This window comes from Saccopteryx bilineata, chromosome 5, assembly GCF_036850765.1.
Source record: "Saccopteryx bilineata isolate mSacBil1 chromosome 5, mSacBil1_pri_phased_curated, whole genome shotgun sequence".
NCBI lineage: Eukaryota > Metazoa > Chordata > Mammalia > Chiroptera > Emballonuridae > Saccopteryx > Saccopteryx bilineata.
In genome coordinates, this window is record NC_089494.1 from 218424134 (window position 1) to 218446058 (window position 21925).

Sequence of the window (21925 nt, forward strand, 5' to 3'; positions counted from 1 at the left end):
CAGAGAAAGAGTCAGAGAGAAGGATAGACAGGGACAGACAGACAGGAACGAAGAGAGATGAGAAGCATCAATCATCAATTTTTCATTCCGTGTTGTGACACCTTAGTTGTTCATTGATTGCTTTCTCATATGTGCCTTGACTGCAGGCCTTTAGCAGACCAAGTAACCCCTTGCTCGAGCCAGCGACCTTGGGTCCAAGGTTGTGAGCTTTTGCTCAAACCAGGTGAACCTGCACTCAAGGTGGCGACCTCAGGGTCTTGAACCTGGGTCCTCTGCATTCCAGTCTGACGCTCTATCCACTGTGCCACTGCCTAGTCAGGCTGGTTTCATAAACTTGCAATAAGAAACCATAATAAAAGGCATCTGAGAAGTAATTATAAATGTTAATTTCACTAGGCTTTATTTTATTTTTTAAAATGTTTTTAATCCTGTGTGTTCTCAAAATCTGAATGTTTCTAATTTATATAACATTTCTCCTTTTTGTGTTTTGTTAGGATCTCAAGCTCTAATATTAATCATAAATTTTTATTCTTATAAAAATACTTTAAATATGTTATAATTTTATATACATGTTATTTTATTACAATATCAATAATGTGTGAGCTATATTCCTGAATAAAATTTACACATAATTTATTGGGAATAATAGTATTTACATAAAAGTACATAATTCAGATGAAAACTTTTATAAAAAATTTATGGTGGCTATTGTAAAGAAATTTGTTTATACATGAATGTTATTTTCTCTTTGAACTGAAACTACAATAACCAAATGTGCTATTGCTATATATAAAAAAATATTTGTTATGAAAGAAAATTCTAATATATATATACAAGCATTTGTTTATATGTATATAAAACTTTGAACACAACAAAGAACTCATTTTAAATAATTCATTGGTATATAAATAAATAAAATTATTATAATTTTCCAGTTTCTTAAATGGTAAATAAAATAAAATGAAACAATTTTTTTTTTTTTTTTGTATTTTTCCGAAGCCAGAAACGGCGAGGCAGTCAGACAGACTCCCACATGCGCCTGACCGGGATCCACCCGGCATGCCCACCAGGGGGCGATGCTCTGCCGCAATCAGAGCCATTCTAGCGCCTGAGGCAGAGGCCACAGAGCCATCCTCAGCGCCTGGGCCAACTTTGCTCCAATGGAGCCTTGGCTGAGGGAGGGGAAGAGAGAAACAGAGAGGAAGAAGAGGGGGAGGGGTGGAGAAGCAGATGGGTGCTTCTCCTGTGTGTCCTGGCTGGGAATCAAACTTGGGACTCCTGCATGCCAGGCCAACGCTCTACCACTGAGCCAACTGGCCAGGGCCAAAACAAAATATTTTAACCCTATTAATGCTGATTTTTTTCCACATACAGTGGTGTTCATTTTATTCATAGTAAAAAATTTTTGATATTCTATAAAATACCATATATATTCTTAACATAAAAAATTCAATGATTATAAAACTGTCTAAAAAGTAGAATTTATTATGAATAAACTTCTGGTGAAGCTACTGCACTATTAATTAGCAATCATAAAGTCTTACATGCTCCATTAACTATATTTTTGTTTCTTTGTTCTCTGAATACATCTAAGGGCCTGACAGAGTTAATCAAACACAGACTTGTGGCTACTTGAGCAACAATGTCTAAAACAATTAATGGTTAATCTTTTTTTTTCCTGCTGTATTTAACTAAAATTGCTCCAGAAAGGGCAGTTTTCAAAGGTTTATTCAAAATCTGAACTCTCCTAACATGTGAAAGTCAAGTGTAATTAAAAATAAATAAATAAAATTAAAGATTTTGTTTAAAATTTGCAATAACAACTGTCTCACGTGTAGGTTTCTTTCAGGAGTACATAATAATCTTGAAAGTTGGTAAATTCAGAGAAAATTTATATACATCATATTAGAAGATTATAATTTAAATTATTCTGGTTTTAAGAAAAGCACACACCATTTTCACAAAAATCTACCCATGAGAGAATTTTCATATGAGATTAAAGTACTTCAGCTTTCACACATGTATAGCTTCATTTTTCATTTTAATAAAAGTTATTTTAAAATTATTATGTTCTTAAAAATGAGACTAAGAGACATGGACAAGAGTGTGGTGGTTACCAAGGGTGGGGGGAGGGAGGACATGGGAGGGAGGGAGGGAGGGAGGGAGAGAGTTAGGGGAGGGGGAGGGGCACAGAGAACTAGATAGAGGGTGGCGGAGGACAATCTGACTTTGGGCGAGGGGTTTGCAACATAATTTAATGACAAAATAACCTAGACATGTTTTCTTTGAATATATGTACCCTGATTTATTAATGTCATCCCATTACCATTAATAAAAATTTATTATAAAAAAAATAAAAAATAAAAAATAAAATAAAATTATTATGTTCTGGCCTGGCCTGTTGGCTCAGTGGATAGAGCATCAGCCTGGTGTATGGATGTCCTGGGTTCAATTCTTGCTCAGGGCACAGAAGAGAAATGATCATCTGCTTCTCTTCCCCTACCTCTTTCTCTCCTCTCTCTCTTCCCCTCTACCATCCAGAGGCTCGACTGGTTCGAGTGTGGCCCCTTGCACTGTGAAGAGCTCAACTGGTCCAACATGACAGCTTCAGGTGCTAAAAATAGTTCAGTTGATTTGAGCATTGGCCTAAGACAGCGGTTGCCGAATGAATCCTAGTCTGAACGCACGCAGGCATCTGTCTCCCTATCTCAGTTCCTCTCACTTAAAATGAAATTATTATGTGCTATATGTATGGTGATCCTCGTTTTGAAGGGGAAACTACAGTAACACTAGGTCTGGACCTTCATGGCTTCACAGATTGATTACCAGCCAGAGTGCAAACACAAGACATGTGCCTCCTTAAAGTGACAGCTGACACATAGCAAACCTTAATTGAGGAGTTATTGATCATGAGTATTATTAATTTTTCTAAATTAGCTGGTCCTTGAAGTGACTGATGTACAGATATTTGTTACAGTAGAGAATTGCATGTGGATTTTAGGCATCCCTGTTAGAGGAAGCAAATTAAGATTGACGGTATAAAATATTTGAAAATTTTATACTCAAAGAATTTTTTAGAGTCCTTTTGTTAATTACAACATGACACAAATAAAAACTAATTTCATTCTTCAGTGCTTAAATCTTAGAACTTTCTTACTTAGAAAATCACATACTATATAGAATAATTCAGAAAAAAAATTTTTTTCAGTAGTATAGCACACCTTTGGTTATGGTTCTATTAAGCAGTGAGTGGAATATGGTACAATTAATGTATTTATTGTTATACTTTTAATATATTTTAATAATAAAATATTAAATATAATATACTAGTGTTAATAAGACCTTGCCAGGTATTATTGTTATTATTTTCTTTTTAATTCAAGTTGTCAAAGCAATAATGACTAAAAAGCAAAGAACAGTCTTTTTGTAATAACTTTCTATATATTAAAAACAAAATGTAGCAAACAGATGAATATGTTTTCCTTATATTTCTCTCTATTTTCTTTTCCTTTACAGGTGATGCAAACATCTACTATTCATGATGTTAAACAAAAATTTCACAAAGCATGTAAGTTTTATAAATACTTTTTAATTTATATTATATTCTTATTTTTATCAAATTGGTGCAGAATTATCAGTAAAAATAAGCTCAATATTATGACAGAAAGAGCATTTAGAAACCATATTTTGATGTAGAATTCAGAGATAATATTATGCTAAATACCTCTTAATCATGAACATACTTGTATCTTACTCTCTAATGCTTAAATTCTCATTTTTTTTTTGTTTTTTTTTTTCACAAAACTCTTTTTTAGTTTATATCAGAACAATTTTCATCCTGACAGGACACTTCCTTTATATAAAAAGCAGTAATCAACACGAAGTATTTCTTTACATTTAAGCAAAATATTGTTTTCAAGTTTGTAAATGGTATTTTAAAAAATTCTTATTTTTAATTTCAGAAATTACATGTTTTTACTTTAGATTTGCACTGTTTAGTCTGTTCTTTTTTTTCAAGTCTCCTTCCATCATCATTTATCTCTCCAATATCCTCCATTCCCTCCCTCCACCGCAACCTTCCCCCAGCAATTACCATTCTGTTATTTGTGTCCAAGGGGATTTTCTTCTTTATCTTTTAAAATATTAGGCAAAGTTTTTACCCCATGTGTTTATACTTTTCAAACTGCTTCCACATATGAATTCTTTGTACATTTAAATTATATTTTTAATTTGATTAACAGCCAAATATATCCTATCAAAGTATCTCTTATTATTAATTACTTGGACATATTTATATGGAGTTTGTATAATTAGATTTTTATTTTTACAATTTTTTAACATAGTTAACTCATAACTAAAAAACTGAATACTACCCCTGGCCAGTGGCTAAGTGGATAGTGCATCTGTCCAGCATATGGACATCCTAGTCAATTGCCAGTTAGGGCATACAGGAGAAGCAACCATCTACTTCTCATTGCCTACTTTCTTCCTTCTCTCCCTCTTCCCCCCATGCACCAGTGACTTGATGGGATTAAATGTGGCCCAGGTGCCGAGAGTGGTTCCCTTGCAGCATATCAGCCTCAGGCTCTAAAAATAGCTCAGTACTTGAGCATCAACCCTTAGATGGGGTTGTCAAGTGGATCCCAGGTAGACTCTAGTTGGGGTGCATACAGGAGTCTGCTTCACTAGCTCCCTTCCTCTCACCTAATAAATAAATAAATAAATAAAATAAACAATTGAATGTTTTTAATTGCTAAGAATAATTTTTTAAGAGCAATTGTATAGATTCATAGCAATATTGAAAGAAAATATGGGGTTCCTATTTACCCCCTACTCTCTTACATGCATCATTAGCATTCACATCAGAGTAGTACAATTTTTTTTTTTTTGTATTTTTCTGAAGCTGGAAATGGGGAGAGACAGTCAGACAGACTCCCGCATGCGCCCGACCGGGATCCACCCGGCACGCCCACCAGGGGCTATGCTCTGCCCCTCCGCGGCGTCGCTCTGCCACGACCAGAGCCACTCTAGTGCCTGGGGCAGAGGCCAAGGAGCCATCCCCAGCGCCCGGGCCATCTTTGCTCCAATGGAGCCTCGGCTGCGGGAGGGGAAGAGAGAGACAGAGAGGAAGGAGGGGGTGGGGGTGGAGAAGCAAATGGGCGCTTCTCCTATGTGCCCTGGCCGGGAATCAAACCCGGGTCCCCTGCACGCCAGGTCGACGCTCTACCACTGAGCCAATCGGCCAGGGCCAGAGTAGTACAATTTTTATAACCCAGTAATCTACACTCACGCATCATTAATTATCTAAAGTCTATAGTTTATTTCAGAGTTTATTCTTGTTCCACAATCTATGGATTTTCTAGGAATAATTTTTAATCCTTTCGGTTTAGTTGAGTAATGTTTCTTTCCTGAAAAATATTCCTAAATCTTTACAAATTAGAACATTGAACTGTTTAATACTACTTAGAGTAAAATAGGCAGAATTGTTTAATTATTATTTCAGAAAAAAATGATAGAATATATACTGAATACTTTGTGTACATATGATATTATGCTATTCATAATAACTAAATGAAAGTTAAGAATATCTCTGTGACCCTTTATAAAAGTAGCTTCATGAGAAAGAAAAAATAGTTAATGTATCTAACATTAATAAACATTTGGGGAAAATAATTTGGAATTCTTAATAGGAATAGTAAGCCTAAACAAGTAGGAATAGAATTATTTAAATATGTTTGAAAAACTTATAGAAAGTGAGTTCTGCTATTTAACCATAAGGACATGTAAGATTCAAATATTGAAGAGAACTAGACAGTGATTTTAGCAAGAAAAAAAGAACAGAATAAGAGATCATAACAAGTGTTCTGCATGGATGAATTCTATATTTTTAGCAATAAAATTCTATGTGCATTTATGCAGATTATGTGCAATTTATAAATTTTTGAAAATATTTTCAAACTCCAAATTTGCATATTATCATGTAATCTATGTGAACTATGTTACCATAATTACTTCCACAGGTATTTCCAGTTTAATTACATTCCATATACCAGGGGACCCAAACTACGGCCCGTGGGCCACATGTGGCCCCCTGAGGCCGTTTATCCGGCCCCCGCTGCACTTTTGGAAGGGCATCTCTTTCATTGGTGGTCAGTGAGAGAAGCATAGTTTCCATTGAAATACTGGTCACTTTGTTGATTTAAATTTACTTGTTCTTTATTTTAAATATTGTATTTGTTCCCGTTTTGTTTTTTTACTTTCAAATAAGATATGTACAGTGTGAATAGGAATTTGTTCATAGCTTTTTTTATAGTCCGGCCCTCCATGGTCTGAGGGACAGTGAACTGGGCCCCTGTATAAAAATTTGGCCCCTGTGTAAAACATTTGATTTTAGTCATTCCTTTTCTGCATAAAATATTATTTTCATTAAAGTAATATTTGTATTGCCATCTTTAAAAAGATTTTAATCAATTTTATCTAATAAAATGATTACAGAAAATGTAAATTGTAGTAAGAAGTGAGAAGATATTCGAAAATGACTTTTTCCTATAAAATAGAAAGGTGAAAGAAAATGTTTGCATTTAAATTAATATGACACTATGAGAAATACGTTATTTCTATATTTGTTTGGAAATGGGATAAATGAATCAAGAGCTAATGTAGGTGTAGAAAGTATGTGAAGTCACCTTGATGTGTGAGCCTATGACTCCTTTTTGATAGCATATATCTACCTAACAATTACATAACATCTTAAAATTATAGACACTGATGTTTTATATTTATGTGGTCCAGAGTCCATTTATAGAAATTAGGTAGGTGAAGTTAAATAGTTAAGGTTAAATTCTATAAATGTCCTGTTTCAGAAATGGGTAATTGGGTATGACAGTAATATGGTTAGTTTTTTTTAAATTTTAATAATTTTATTTTTTTAATGGGGTGACATCAATAAATCAGGATACATATATTCAAAGATAACATGTCCAGGTTATCTTGTTGTTCAATTATGTTGCATACCCATCACCCAAAGTCAGATTGTCCTCTGTCACCTTCTATCTAGTTTTCTTTGTGCCCCTCCCCCCTCCCCCTTTCCTTCTCCCTCTCCCCCCTCCCCCCGTAACCACCCCACTCTTATCAATGTCTCTTAGTCTCACTTTTATGTTCCACCTACGTATGGAATAATGCAGTTCCTGGTTTTTTCTGATTTACTTATTTCACTTCGTATAATGTTATCGAGATCACACCATTTTGCTGTAAATGATCCGATGTCATCATTTCTTATGGCTGAGTAGTATTCCATAGTGTATATGTGCCACATCTTCTTTATACAGTCATCTATTGATGGGCTTTTTGGTTGTTTCCATGTCCTGGTCACAGGACAATGCTGCAATGAGCATGGGGTTGCATGTGTCTTTACATATCAATGTTTCTGAGTTTTGGGGGTATATACTCAGTAGACGGATTGCTAGGTCATAAGGTAGCTCATCTTCTTTAGTTATTAGAGAAATGCAAATCAAAACGGCAATGAGATACCACCTCACACCTGTTAGATTAGCTATAATTAGCAAGACAGGTAATAGCAAATGTTGGAGAGGCTGTGGAGAAAAAGGAACCCTCATACACTGTTGGTGGGAATGTAAAGTAGTACAACAATTATGGAAGGAAGTATGGTGGTTCCTCAAAAAACTGAAAATAGAACTACCTAATATAGTTAGTTTTAATAGCTGATTATATCAAGGCTAAGGAATATCCTGAAAACTATTAACTTACTTTTCAAAGCATAGTTTTAGTCTTTAATAGCTTTAGATAAATTTTAACTTTTAAAAGTACCTTTACTGGCTCTGGTCGGTTGGCTCAGTGGTAGAGCGTCGGCCTGGTGTGCAGGAGTCCCGGGTTCTATTCCTGGCCAGGGCACACAGGAGAAGCGCCTATCTGCTTCTCCACCCCTCCCCCTCCTTCCTCTCTGTTTCTCTCTTCCCCTCCCACAGCCAAGGGTCCATTGGAACAAAGTTTGCCTGGGCGCTGAGGATGGCTCTGTGGCCTCTGCCTCAGACACTAGAATGGCTCTGATTGCGGCAGAGCAACGCCCCAAGATGGGCAGAGCATCGCCCCCTGGTGCGCATGCCGAGTGGATCCTTGTCGGGCGCATGCGGGAGTCTGTCTGACTGCCTCTCTGTTTCTGGCTTCGGAAAAATACAAAAAAAAAAAAAAAAAAAAGGTACCTTTACTTTGAAAGTATATACATCACATTGAAAAAAAACTCAGAAAAATTTTCATTTATTATACTACATTTTAAAAAAAGAAATCTACAAAATTTACAAAATACAAAATGTATGGCTAGTGGCCGCCACAGTCATGGCCATGCAGGTTCACATTGGATTCAGGCAGATGGTAAAGAAACAGTGGAGCCAAAAAATGGAGAGCCATTCTATTTATTAAAGTCTCACATCGCCAACAAGCAAACACATGGGGTAAACTGCTTCACCCACATTCAGGGCGCTGCAAAGCCCTGACACATTTTTTTGTTCCTTCTGGAATCAAACGCCCCCACAAGCCTCAGTAGGGCTCCCAAAGCCCCCTCAACACACTTGCATCTTCACTCCTTCTGCTCTTCTGCAAAAACTGGCTGGGACAACCAAAAACACCTCCTCCAGCAAACATTAGTGAAACAATGGCACTTTCTAAGCAGGAAAGTAATTCTTAATTTGCAATCTGCCATAGCCTTTCACAGATGACATACACCTGGTGCTGCCCAATGCAAACTATAAATATAAGCGAGCAAGAGCAAACTTAAACATTTGTTATTATTTGCCAAACATAGACACAAAACATTTTTGTTTGTATTACATTACAGAAAAGATCTCGAAGTTAATTAAACTGAGTATTATGTTTGATAGTTTTGCAAAATCAAAAAAAAATGTTAATACTAGCAACATGTGACTATGTGCAATGGTTAAAAACGGGTTATGTGCTGAATGTCTTCATATTTTTCTTTTAGCATATTTTAAGACCATGTAACATTAATTTTCTCAAATTTATAAATATATTCAAATAGTAATAATTGCATATATATTATGCTATTATGCATATATTTATATCTATATAACTACAATTGTTAGAGTTTTTAAACTATTTTTTGATGCCAGATAACATTTTTTTTATTATGACATTTCTCATGTTGTTTATTTTCAGGCCCTAGAGTTATAATAAGAATTTTTAATCTCATAAGAAAAAAATAACTTATGAGAAGACTGGTTTCCCGAGGGAAGCGTGCCTCTCTTTCTCTAGCCTCTGTTCTCTCAGGTGTTCGCAGTGAACTCGCTTTCTTGTCTGCCAGCTATTTCTCTGACTTCTGCAAGCTTTACGTTTTTCCTAGCCTCATTTAGAACTTTTACGGTGATTTTTCTTGTCCTATAAACTGACTATGTATGCTCTTCCAAGGTTCATAATTTTTCAATTCTGCTTTGTTATAAGAGTCATTTTTTAGAGTATTCTGGTGACAGCAGCAATCAGACTGGTGAGGAAATGAAAATGGAGGAGAATGCAATTACAATGTCAGCTGTTAAGGACAAGGAAAATGAGCTATGGTTTTTATGAAAAACCTATTAATCTGTAAATTATACACACACACACACACACAAAAACACATACAATCATACTTTTTTCACTTATTTCCATTCTTCTCATTTAAGGTACTAGAAACTGGTGAAATGCCCTCAGCTGCTATTTCTCTATTAGTCCTTCTTTCCCTCCATCCACTTATTTGTAACACTTACAGTTATGGTACCTTGAAGTTTCTTCTGGAGAGCTTTAGCAATCTCCACACTCATTCCTCTATATATTACCCCTGATTCACCCCATCTTCTCACAAAGGTTGCACAGAGGAATTAAACCTTGTCAAAACAGGGATTTATACAATGCCAGGTGACACTGTAACTACAAGAATGTGAATAATTTCTGAGATATCAAGAGCGATATTTTAAAAGTATCCATGTATGTATACTGTTACATATTCAGCTGAGTAACATTATCTTATTTCATGTTACTAAATAAATTGTTCCATGTATTCTTTATTTTAAATGCAATTTATTTTCTCTTAGGATACAACAGGACTTTAGTGGAGTAATAATTATTAATATTTCTGGAAAACATTAGAACTTACAAAGAGCCGTGGCCAACAGCATACTAATTTAAATCTGCAATGACCTATTCTTTTAGTAGATTTAATTAAACAAAAATCAAAATCTTTACCAAAATAACAAATAAATTCTAGTGGAAATACTCTGCATGAATGTGAAAAGTTATTGCACTATGCTTTATTATACTCAAAATTATTTGAATTCCTACAGTTTAGACCTGTAAAGAGAGGGATGAATGTGGCACTTTGCATTGATAAAACAGAAGATAGCTTAATAAAAATAAAGAAATTTCAAAGCAAAGGCGGGATGCATATATATTATAGGAAAAAGTTTTTATAAATCAAGCAATTTCTAACAGAAATTGGAAAATGTCATTGTTGTATAAATTTATATAAAGGTAGTATTTCACCCAAATAGTTCTTTTTAACCAATATTTTTAACTTTTTTATTGATTTTGTAGTTATAACTTGTTTGCTATCATAACAAGGTACCATGAAAGTCATTCCAATACCATGCATAATATCTAAAAATTAAACTAGCCAGCAACCAACTATTAAAAAAATAACTTTTATGATTGTTTAGTGGAGGTAAATATCATAATTATAATTAAAACCACAGTTTTAATATCGGGTTAGATAAAAATAATGACTGTTTCAAGGATATTGAATGAGATTTAATATTTATGCAGTAACAAATCATATAAAATTTAGTAAATATTTTTAAACTTACATCAAAACGTATTTTCAAAGCTTACATCAAAGCTTGTACATAATATGCAGGACTATGTAATTATGTAAGATTTTGATTCTGGCAATCATGTACTATCATTTGATAAATAGTTTTGAAATAATTCATTATAAATATTTTGAATCTTTATTTGAGACCAAAGTTTTAATAATCTTTTTGATAAAGTTTTAAGTAGTATATGTAGTATTTCTGGCTCATTTTTCTTTCTAAATTATAAAAATAAATAATGATGCTGTGATATTATGATTAATAATAAGAGTTATATATTTGGTCTAAGTCCCCTTTTGGCATAGAGCTCCTAAAACACTTGGAATTTGCTTAGTAATGAAAGCAATACTGAGTCTTTCTATTATGTTAAGGCACTGACTTTTGGAGAACACCTAAGGGACTAAGGGGTGGGGGTGGGGGGCATTGGTTGCCAGGAGAACCAGTTATGTTATTAGAAAATTGAAACTTTCAGTCTCAGCCCACATCTTGCAGGAGAAATAGAAACTTGAAGTGGACTCAGTTGCCAACAGCCAATGATTAAATCAATCATACTTATGTGATAACACTCTCATAAAAACCCAATAGAACTGGGTTCAAAGGGATTCCTAGTTGGCAAACAGGTGAAAATTTGGGAACAGGTGGCATGCTCTGAGAGAGCATGGAAACTTAGAGACCTTCCTCCATGCCTTGCTCTTGGCATCTTTTCCATCTGTCTGTTTCTGAGATACATCCTTTTTTTTTTTTTCTAATTCATTTTAGAGAGGAGAGGGAGAGACAGAGAGAGAGCAGGGGGGGAGGAGCTGGAAGCATCAACTCCCATATGTGCCTTGACCAGGCAAACCCAGGGTTTCGGACTGGCGACCTCAGCATTTCCAGGTGGACGCTTTATCCACTGCGCCACCACAGGTCAGGCAGGTACATCCTTTTATAATGTACCGGTAATCTAGTAACCAGCATGTTTCTCTTGGTTCCGTGAGATATTCTAGCATATTAATTAAATCTGAGGAGGGAATCATGGGAACCTCTGGTTTATAGTCAGTTGGTGAGAAGTGCAAGTGACAACCTGGATTTGTAATCGGTATCTGAAAGGGGCAGGGGCAGAAGAGGGTTGTAGGACTGGAATTTTAACTTGTGGATGATTCTACCTCTGGGTAGATAATGTAAGTATTGAGATAAGTTGTAGGACACCATCAAGGTCATGTGCTGAACATTGCTTATTGGTATGGGGATGAGAGGCTTTCCTCACACATGTTGGAATTTGTTGCAGAACCCAAAATACATGCTCAAATATTGATTAAAAAAATACCATCATGAAATTAGAATGGTAATCTATAAAAAATTTCTACTCACAAATTTTGAGTGAACTAGTAATATATTTGTCAAAATTAGTCACTATTTGTATCTAAGAAAATTGGAAGAAACCATGAAGAGGAAAGAAAATGAAATAAGAGCTCTCACTTTGTATATTTATCCTGTTATAATTCTTCCGTCGTTATTAAAATCTGGATATCTCTAATTATTAGTATCCTTGTGCTCTTGAGACATTATTGCTCAAAAATATAACTCTCAGTTTTTATTAATATCTGAGTTGGAAAACTCTATTTTTATTGGAGAACCTGCTTCCCAAACCTACAAGATATATCTCCACATAATTGTCTTTTGATACTTAAAATCTAGATTTTTCTTTCACATGAATTTTTTTTGTTAAATTGTATATCTTCTGCCAATTATTATACCATCATTATTTACTTTGTTTCTTGAACACTCGAATCTCTATTTTAAAATGGTTTATTGTTTAAATTTTCTATTAGCGTATACTTATTCCTTCTATCATATTTGCTCACACCTTTTTAAAATTACTTGGGTTAATCTTTCCATTTTTAAAGAATTCACTGCTTATCAAACAAATGACTTTTTGTTCTCTGCGATTTTTTTTATTTTTTCTATCTATACTCCCATTTTTAAAATTTAAAAATGATAACCAGCATTAAATTTAGCATTTATTATCAAATAATTGGCTTTATAATATTTTTGCAGATTCTATTTTAGTTATACTGCATTAATATTTATAATATTTATAGTTAGTTTTTATGAAATACCCATTTTGTGTTATGAATATCCTAACATATTTTATGTAGAAAAACTTAAAAATACAGAAAATCTATGATTATCTAATATTATAATTTTTCACTTCTTTTTCCAAGTGAGAGGAAGGGAGATAGAGAGACAGATTGCCACATGCAGCCTGACTAGGATTCACCCAGCAAACCCTGTCTGGGGCCAATGCTCTGCCCATCTGGGGCCATTATCACAATCAAACTATTTTTAGCACCTGAGGTAGAGGCTGAATGGAGCCATTCTCAATGCCCAGGGCAATGCACTTCAACCAGTTGAGCCATGGCTATGGGAGAAGAGAGAGACAGAGAAGGAGGAGGGGAGTGGAAAGGTGGAGAAGCAGATGGTCACTTCTCCTGTGTGCTTTGACTGGGAATCAAACTTGGTACATCTACATGATGGACCAATGTTCTACCATTGAGCCAACCAATCAGAGTTAGTATTAAAATTTTGATTTTACAGATGACAGTCTTCAAAAAAGATTAGATAACTTGCCAAGGTCACATATGTAATAAGTGGTTGAGCTAGAATTTACGCTCAGGGAATATGATTCTATACCCTGTACCTTAACCAATAACCTCCATTGCTTTTATTTTACTGAGTTGTATTTTTCATTAATTTCCTCAGGCATAAACATAAATAATACCTGTCTGTTTTATTTGGAAAAGGCTATCATTAATCCCCATTTGCAAATAAAAAACAAACTAGAAATTTACTTTTTAAAATTGTGTAATGAGTGATAGTGTTATTAATCTAAATATAGTTCACAATTTGTTACAATGACTGAAATCCTTTTCTAATATTGTATGTCACCATAAGACCAAACATTAAATTAAAAGTAATAGTTAATATGAATAAAAGGAAATAATGCAAATATAGCTTAGAAGTGCTAATTGAAATTTCTCCTGTGAGACTAATCTAAGAATTAGTAACATGTGAGTTTAAATAAAAAAAATGAATGACAATCAGCTAATGTGTAATTTGTGCACTGTGTCATAAAAGAAGTTTCTGAAAGAAAAGCAAAATCATTTTGTCTATGACTTGTGTGTTATTCATTGGTTGACAACACCATAAAATGTTTCAGTGTTTATAATCTTTTAAGAGTACTTGTCTCTGAAGTTCCCAGAAAAAGCCCTGGGAAAAAAGCAAGAGAAAGAACAATAAAATTAACAGACAAATAGTAGTTTTAGCCACATGAAGGTATATATAATTCATTGTGACAGTTGAAATGCATATAAATATTTGCCAAAAAGCCAGGGAATATAAACAATGCTAAACTTTGACAGGTTCAAGGAGAGTAACCCAAAACAATGATAACAAACTAAAAGGATTTATCATATCTAGTCTAGAATAATAAGTATTCTCTAGGCAATTTAAAAGGAGTCTGCTGGTGTAGGCTGAAGAATATCCTGCTCTCTCAACAAAAGAAGCCAGAAAAATGATAAATGGAACCATGGAAAGAAATGACAGAATGCTTTTCTTAGAAAAAGCTCCCTTCTCTGTTACTATCCCATGAAGTAGCTAACATTCTCTAATAGTTTCTTTGGCAAAATGAATTATGAACTTTGTCAATAATTTATGGAGAATTTAGCATGTTATTTTTGGTAATGATCAAGGGTATATTTTGTGAAAAATATTGGAATTAAGTGGCTATTCTCCTTCTATGAATTTAATCACTGTGGTCTAAATATGACTCTTTATTAGTGGACTATGATATACTATTTAAAGTGTTACATGTGGATTTTAATAATGAGATAGGTTAATAAAAACTGTGTCAATCTTCTGATCATTGAAGAAATTCTAATAAATGTGCCAAATAAACACAAAGAATCTGAATTATATCCCCCCCTACTCAGTTGATAATAACAGAACAGTTGCATTAGTTATTTGCATCCTTGATGACATTCAGGCAAAATATTTCAGGAAGAGAGTAAAATTTCATGTATTATATTTTACCAATTTAAATTTTAACACAATTTTTCAAAATATCTCATTTATTTAGCATACTGTAAAGAAATAATATTCATTTTATGCCCTATATTGATAATTTTTATTCAGTTTTAGAGATCATTATAAATTTGAAACCCAATTTTTTTAATTTACAAATTTTATTTTACAGAAAATGTTTTCTAAGAAAGTACATAATTATCTTAAAACATTAAAGTAGAAATTGTTTGTTTTTTCAATTTCATCTTTAAAACAACCTTTTCAAAGCTCATTGAGTAGCAAAAGATAGTTATTTAATTCAAATTAGGTCAACAAATACTCATTAATCAAGGCATAGGATCTGGTACTATGCTAAACTACTAAAAGATGAATATCTATAATGAAGCCATCAAGAATTTTTAACATTTAGAAATACACACATGTGCACATACACATACACACATATTGAATGTATTCTAAAATTGATTAATCTTGAATTATAAAAATTTTATTTTACATGAGAGTTCATCTTATTCTGAATGGCCACAGATCCTCTTTTGATGCTAAGAATAATTGGCAGGATATTTCCAACTCTCTTTTTTAAAGCATATTTCAAAATAGTTCAACAACTTTATATGTTAATGGAGAGAAATGTTAAATGTTAAAACAAAAATTCCCAAAAACTAATAATAGAAGATTGTAAGGTCGGTGGATAGAGGCATGGTCACATGGGAACCCAGGCCCGGGAACTTTGGCTAGGACTGCCCACAATCAAGCCTGCCAAAGGAAGCTTCCCAGGAACCATTTGGAAAGAAGCGATCATCTGCCAGTCAGTGAAATTTCACCACGTCATAGTAGCTCCACTTCCCTAGAGGGACCCTTTAAATATCTGCCACGCGGTTTAATCTTTGCAACTTCCCTAGCCTCCATGTTTCTTTCCTCGGGGCCAGGGAACCTTGCCGAGCAGGATGTGCGCTCTGTACTCAATAAAGCCGTTTCCTTATTCCACACTTTGTGGCTCCGGCCCTCTTCCTTCCTTCTCGGTGGGGAAAAATACCTTACATTTTTGGTGCCGAAAACCCGGAAGGAGTTAGAAGTTCGCAAGGACCACTCCTTTCTCCTCTCCTCCGAGAAAGAACCAGGAGAAAGAACCACGATCTCCAACCCACTTCGGCGCACGGTGCGGTAAGTCCCCTGCCTCCAGCTTTCCTCTCAGTTCTTTCCTCCGAGACTCCCTGTCCGAAACCATAGCTACGTCAGGGAAGTCTTTTCCGTCTGTCTGTCCATCCGTCTGAGTGCATGTGCTTGTGGAGACCTCCCCAAGCACATCCACTCTCATCTGTGGCTGGACCTTGAGTTTTTAGGACGCTAATGCTCAGGTCTGACTACTCCGAGAACTGAGTGCAGCTGTGAGGGCACAGGAATTTCCCTCCCTAAGGAAGAAGAAACTGTTCTTCTTCTCCACTGTGGCCAGGCCACAGAACCCACTCAATTATCCTCCTGAAGGGACTTTCGGTGTTAATACCCTCACCAATTTAACTATTGCCAAAAAAGTTGGGAACTGATTGGAGATCTCTTACATTCACGGCTCCTAATTATTTGCGCAACTGTCCTTAATCTCTGTTCTGCCTGTTCCACTGTGCAGGCCTTTTTCTAGCCAGAGAAACCTTACCTGAAACCTCTACTCCTAATCTTTCCTTCTCCACGGACTCCCAACTCTCTTTCCCTCCTGCCTGACCCCCGGGGGCGCCTCTCTCCCTCACTCTCTCTTTCTCCTTCTCTCGGGACTTTTCTCTGGTCCCTCTGTGGACCTCTCTTTCCTCTGAGAGCCTCCTCCTCTCCCTTCGCAAAAACCTGTTTCTTATTCACCATCTACTACCATCTATTTCTCCTCCCCTGCTGGCCAGGGGCCCCTCCCTTCACTGTGTTCTCTAGTCCCGCCTCCGTCAGGCCTTTCTCAGCCTGGCATTGGCTCTTACACCGGTTTTCAGGACGTCCAACCCCAATTTTCTTACAGGAAGTTCCTGCCCTGTCCTGCCTTTGGCTCCAGCGTTTTTCCTGCGGGATCTGGGTGCCGGGCTCCGCATGAGCTCCCCGCCCTCCACTTATTCCCAATCCCCCAAACCCCTATCCGGAACCTGTGAACATGGAATTTAAAGTTTTTAACAGTCCCAACTAGTAGAAACAGGCCTGTTCGCCAGGCCCCCATGCAGCAGAAGGTAATGCTCCAAACCCCAACTCTTGTGGCAGCCCTGAGACCAGCAGAGCCACCAGCAGCTTGCTTTAAGTGTGGCAAGCAGGACCACCGGTCCCGGCAGGGCCCCTGCCCACGGCTGCCCACTGAGCCCTGCCCTGACTGCAAGCAGCCCAGTCACTGGCAGAGAGATTGCCTCTTTGGGCAACAGGTTTTTTCCTCAGCGCCTCTACGTGGAGGACAAACCGCCCAAATGGAAGGCCAATCCAGTCAGGTGGGTGCATCGCTCGAACTCCTAGGACACGGCCTAGACTCAGAGAACCCAGGGTTCTGCAACAAGTGGGACCGCATTTGCGAAGTTTCTTCAGTCACAGCCACACAGATGTTCCTCTTGACAACCCTCCAAGCCACCACCTTCTGATCTCTCCCTCCCCACGACGCCCCTATTCAGCAGGAAGTAGCCAGACAAATAAATGGTGCCCTTTTTCTATTTAACACAAAAGGTCAGAATGTAAGGTTGGTGGATAGAGGCATGGTCACATGGGAACCCAGGCCCGGGAACTTTGGCTAGGACTGCCCACAATCAAGCCCGCCAAAGGAAGCTTCCCAGGAACCATTTGGAAAGAAGCTATTGTCTGCCAGTCAGTGAAATTTCACCACGTCATAGTAGCTCCACTTCCCTAGAGGGACCCTTTAAATATCTGCGACGCGGTTTAATCTTTGCAACTTCCCTAGCCTCCATGTTTCTTTCCTCGGGGCCAGGGAACCTTGCCAGGCGGGATGCGCGCTCTGTACTCAATAAAGCCGTTTCCTTATTCCACACTTTGTGGCTCCGGCCCTCTTCCTTCCTTCTCGGTGGGGAAAAATACCTTACAAAGATGACTTCCCTAATTTTTAAATTAAAGTAAATATTTGCCTGACCTGTGGTGGCGCAGTATATAAAGCGTCGACCTGGAAATGCTGAGGTTGCCGTTTCGAAAACCTGGGCTTGCCTGGTCAAGGCACATATGGGATTTGATGCTTCCAGCTCCTCTTCCCTGTCTCTCTCTCCTCTCTCTGTCTCTGTCTCTCTCTCTCTCCCTCTCTCTCTCTCCTCTCTAAAATGAATAAATAAAATAAAAAATTTTTAAAAATAATAAAATAAAATAAATATTTATTTGTTTGCTTTTAAAGTGGCAACTTGAGATGAAAACAAACCAAAAAACTAAAACATGTATTTTCCACCAACGTATTAAGAGCTGCAAACATTGTGAAATACTACTTTAATAAGAAATGTCAGTTCAAATCTATCTCCTCATGGTACGTAATATGTACTATACATCACAAAGCATAATAACATATTTTTTAAAACATAGCTTCTTACTATATATATCTCATTGTTTTCTGTTTTGAAATTTAGCTAAACATGTATAAAAGAATACAATTAATTTTTGCCCCTAAACCTTCTGATTAAAAGGCCCTTGCAATATGTATATCTCTTAAATTTCTTAACTAAGCCAGTGTTTTCTTTGTGGCTTCAATCTAACTCACAGTGAAAACCACCAGCACATATTAATGTCCCAGTATTGAAAATGTAAAGTACCTCTTCTCTCTGTGACTACTTCAGATTTTCATTGCTATATACTTAATGTCATCGGATACTCACAAAAGTGTTGAGGCTTCTATTTACCTAAATGATATTCCTTGTTCACAGAATCTTACTAGATCATAATGTTAGGAAGAAATGGCTGTTTTGCTAGTCAAGTTTCATGTAATCAAACTGTCATAACAAAAATTTCTAAAGTGCATGAGGTGTGATTCTGTATGTAAAATGTTTTTCCTTCATAGCACAGCCTTTAAATCTGCACATTGCAGTGCAATGTCACAGTAAATTTTGATAATCTTTTATTGCACTGTAATGTTACCCATGCTAGATACTATGAAACAAAATTGTTTTATAATTCTCAAGAATCAAAATGTCCGAATTAGCAACAATGGAAATTGAACAAATATCTACATTATAGATGCACTGTATATTAAAAAAGACACTCTATACCAAATGATAGATTTCTAATTTATACTTGAGTATGTGATTGTGTGAGGATATTTACATTTCCAAAGGAGACAGATGTCTAGATAGTGAGAAAGGCTGGTCATCATAGTCTAAAATGGACTGCCCTCAAATAATACGAATCGATGAAGCACACAGATCACTAGAACCGCAGGTACAAAGATCGTCTCTCAAACTTTAATGAATAATAAATTTTCTTTTTATTTTTTCTTTTACTTTTTTTTTTTGCATTTTGGAAGCTACTATTTCCAGTTAAATTTTATTCAGTAACAGGATTATTGACATAATGTATGATGTGTAATATAAAAACCCAATGAAGTCTATTAAGATATAGCTTGAAGCAGCAATATTTTTCTCTCTTCCCCAAGATTTTCTTTCTTAAGGAAGTTTTTAGAAAGACACAAAATATATCACACTGTAATTCTATGGAAACAATCTAAAGCAAGCACATTAGCTTTTAAAATGCTTTATTAATGACTCCATTACTGTAAGAAAGTGACATAAAGTAAGTTATTTGTTTTATACATTTTCCCATTTACCTAGTTAATGGAAAATATCTTTCATTTTTACATTTTATAAAATAGTTCATATTCAAATAGTTACTTGGATCTTGTTATAAATTTCTTGAAAAGACAAATAATCTCATTGAAAGAAGGTAAAGGGATTAAGCGACAGACACAATGCCATGTATAGATGAGGTTCTGCAGAGCTATGCACTTGAAACGTGCCTCAGTACATTAAATTTAAAATATATAAAAATAAAAATTTATCAATTGTTAAATCCAGATGTGATTAATTGTATCACACTATTTTCTATAATTTCAAAAGATAACAGTATGCCAATATCTCATTTTCATGTATGATTTCTTTCTTGACTTGTATGTACTTGGTTAGCTCAGCATCAGATTCAATAAATGATGTTGTTTTTGCAAGATAATCATAACTTTACTTTTTACTCTAAGAAAATCAATATGCAAGGCAAATTTCCTAAAATGCTAAAACTGAAAAGGAATAAAGCATTATCTTTCTATTATCACCATTCTCATTCATGACTAGAGATACCGCTGTGTGCCTATGCAAAATAAACATTAAATGGTCAGTAAGTATTTTCACCACTCAGAAAATATCATTGACTAAATAAGCATATATTTCTTTATTTTAGAATAAAAGTGTATATTCATACAATGTGTTTTACATACCCAAGCCAAAGTATAATATATCTACACTATTATTGATCATGTAGATCAATATATATGTGTACAAAAAGATGTCAAGAAAATATTTTTATAGGGAAAGCTTTTTAACATGTAGGCTTTAGATATATGTGTTTGGGTGTGTGCATGATTAATGTTAGGGTATTTTCATAAAATGAATATATAGTTAGATGTTTACTTTTTGACGATAGAGCAAAGAAATTATAGAAATCATTAAAGTAAAGATATTTACTTTTTTGACTATAGAAATAAGAAAGTATAGAAATGATTAAAGTCGGTTTTCTAAAAATTATTAAATTTTCTATTTGAATTAAGAAATCATACCCAGCTAACTTCTTTTATGCAAAGTATTTTCAGAAACTTCAAACAATGATTAACTGTGTTCTTAACATTAGAATATTTTATTTCCCTATTACAGTACCTTTTGAGCTTATAAAACTAAGTTGGTCATTTCCAAGCTGTACCTAAATGATTTAAAAAATCAGAAGCAAAAGATTTAATCTAGGAAGAATATTTTAGATTGAAATTCTACCGTATCATTTGGAGTTTTACTAAATATTTATAATTACAAATTATATATGCAATTTATCATTACATATATTTAAAATTAAATTCACTAGGTGGCAATGGTTAATAAGGTTACATAGGTTTCAAGTGCACAGTTCTATGACAGCAGCTCTGTATATTGCATTGTGTGTCTACCACCCAAAGTCAAGTCTCCTTCCTTCACCATATATTTGACTCCCTTTTCCTCTTATTGCTCATGACTCTTCTTTCCCTTTGGTAACCACCATATTGTTGACTGTGTTTATGAGCTTTTGTTTTTCTTGTTCCTTTGTTACTTTCCATCTTATAACCCACATATCAGTGAAATCATATGATTCTTGACTTTTTCTGACTTATTTTGCTTATCATGAAATTCTCAGGATCCATCCATGTTACAAATGGCAGTATTTCATGTTTTCTTATGGTTGAGTAGAATTCCATTGTACAAGGACACCACATATTTTTAATTGAATTATCTATCAGAAAAGCACTTTGGTTGTTTGCATGTATTGGGTACCATGCATAATGCTACAATAAAAATAGCAATGCATTTATCTTTGCAAAAAAAAAAAAAGAGTTTTCAAATTTTGGGGTAGTTGTCCAGAAAGGCATTGGTGGGTGATATGGTAACTATATTCTTAATTTTTTGTGGAGCCTTCAACTGTTTTCCATAGTGGCTCTACCAGTTTACATTCCCACCAGCAGGGAATAAGGGTTTCTTTTTCTCCACAACCTCTCAAAAATTATGTCTTATTGATAACAGCCACTCTAACAGTTGTGAAGTGGTATCTCATTGTAGTTTAGATTCCCATTTTGATTCCCTTTTCCCTAACAGCTAGTGGAGTTGAACATCTTTTCATATGTCTGTTAGCTATTTATATGTCTTTTTGGAAGAAGTGTCTGTTCAGGTACTCTGCTTATTTTTATGTTTGAATTGTTTGTTAGTTTAGTGTTAAGTTGTATGAGTTCTTTATATAACATTTGTAACAATCCATAGTGCATCATTCAT

General features: G+C 35.2%; 1 protein-coding gene across 11 annotated transcripts in view; it reads left to right on the plus strand.

Moving 5' to 3' along the window:
* The window catches only part of TECRL (trans-2,3-enoyl-CoA reductase like), a 92799-nt gene that overhangs the window by 13478 nt on the left and 57396 nt on the right, over window positions 1-21925 (plus strand). For all 11 annotated transcript variants that reach the window (XM_066232849.1, XM_066232847.1, XM_066232846.1 and 8 more), the window contains exon 2: window positions 3517-3568. In XM_066232849.1, coding sequence (XP_066088946.1) covers window positions 3517-3568 — 52 coding nt within the window. The remainder of the gene's footprint in view (window positions 1-3516; window positions 3569-21925) is intronic.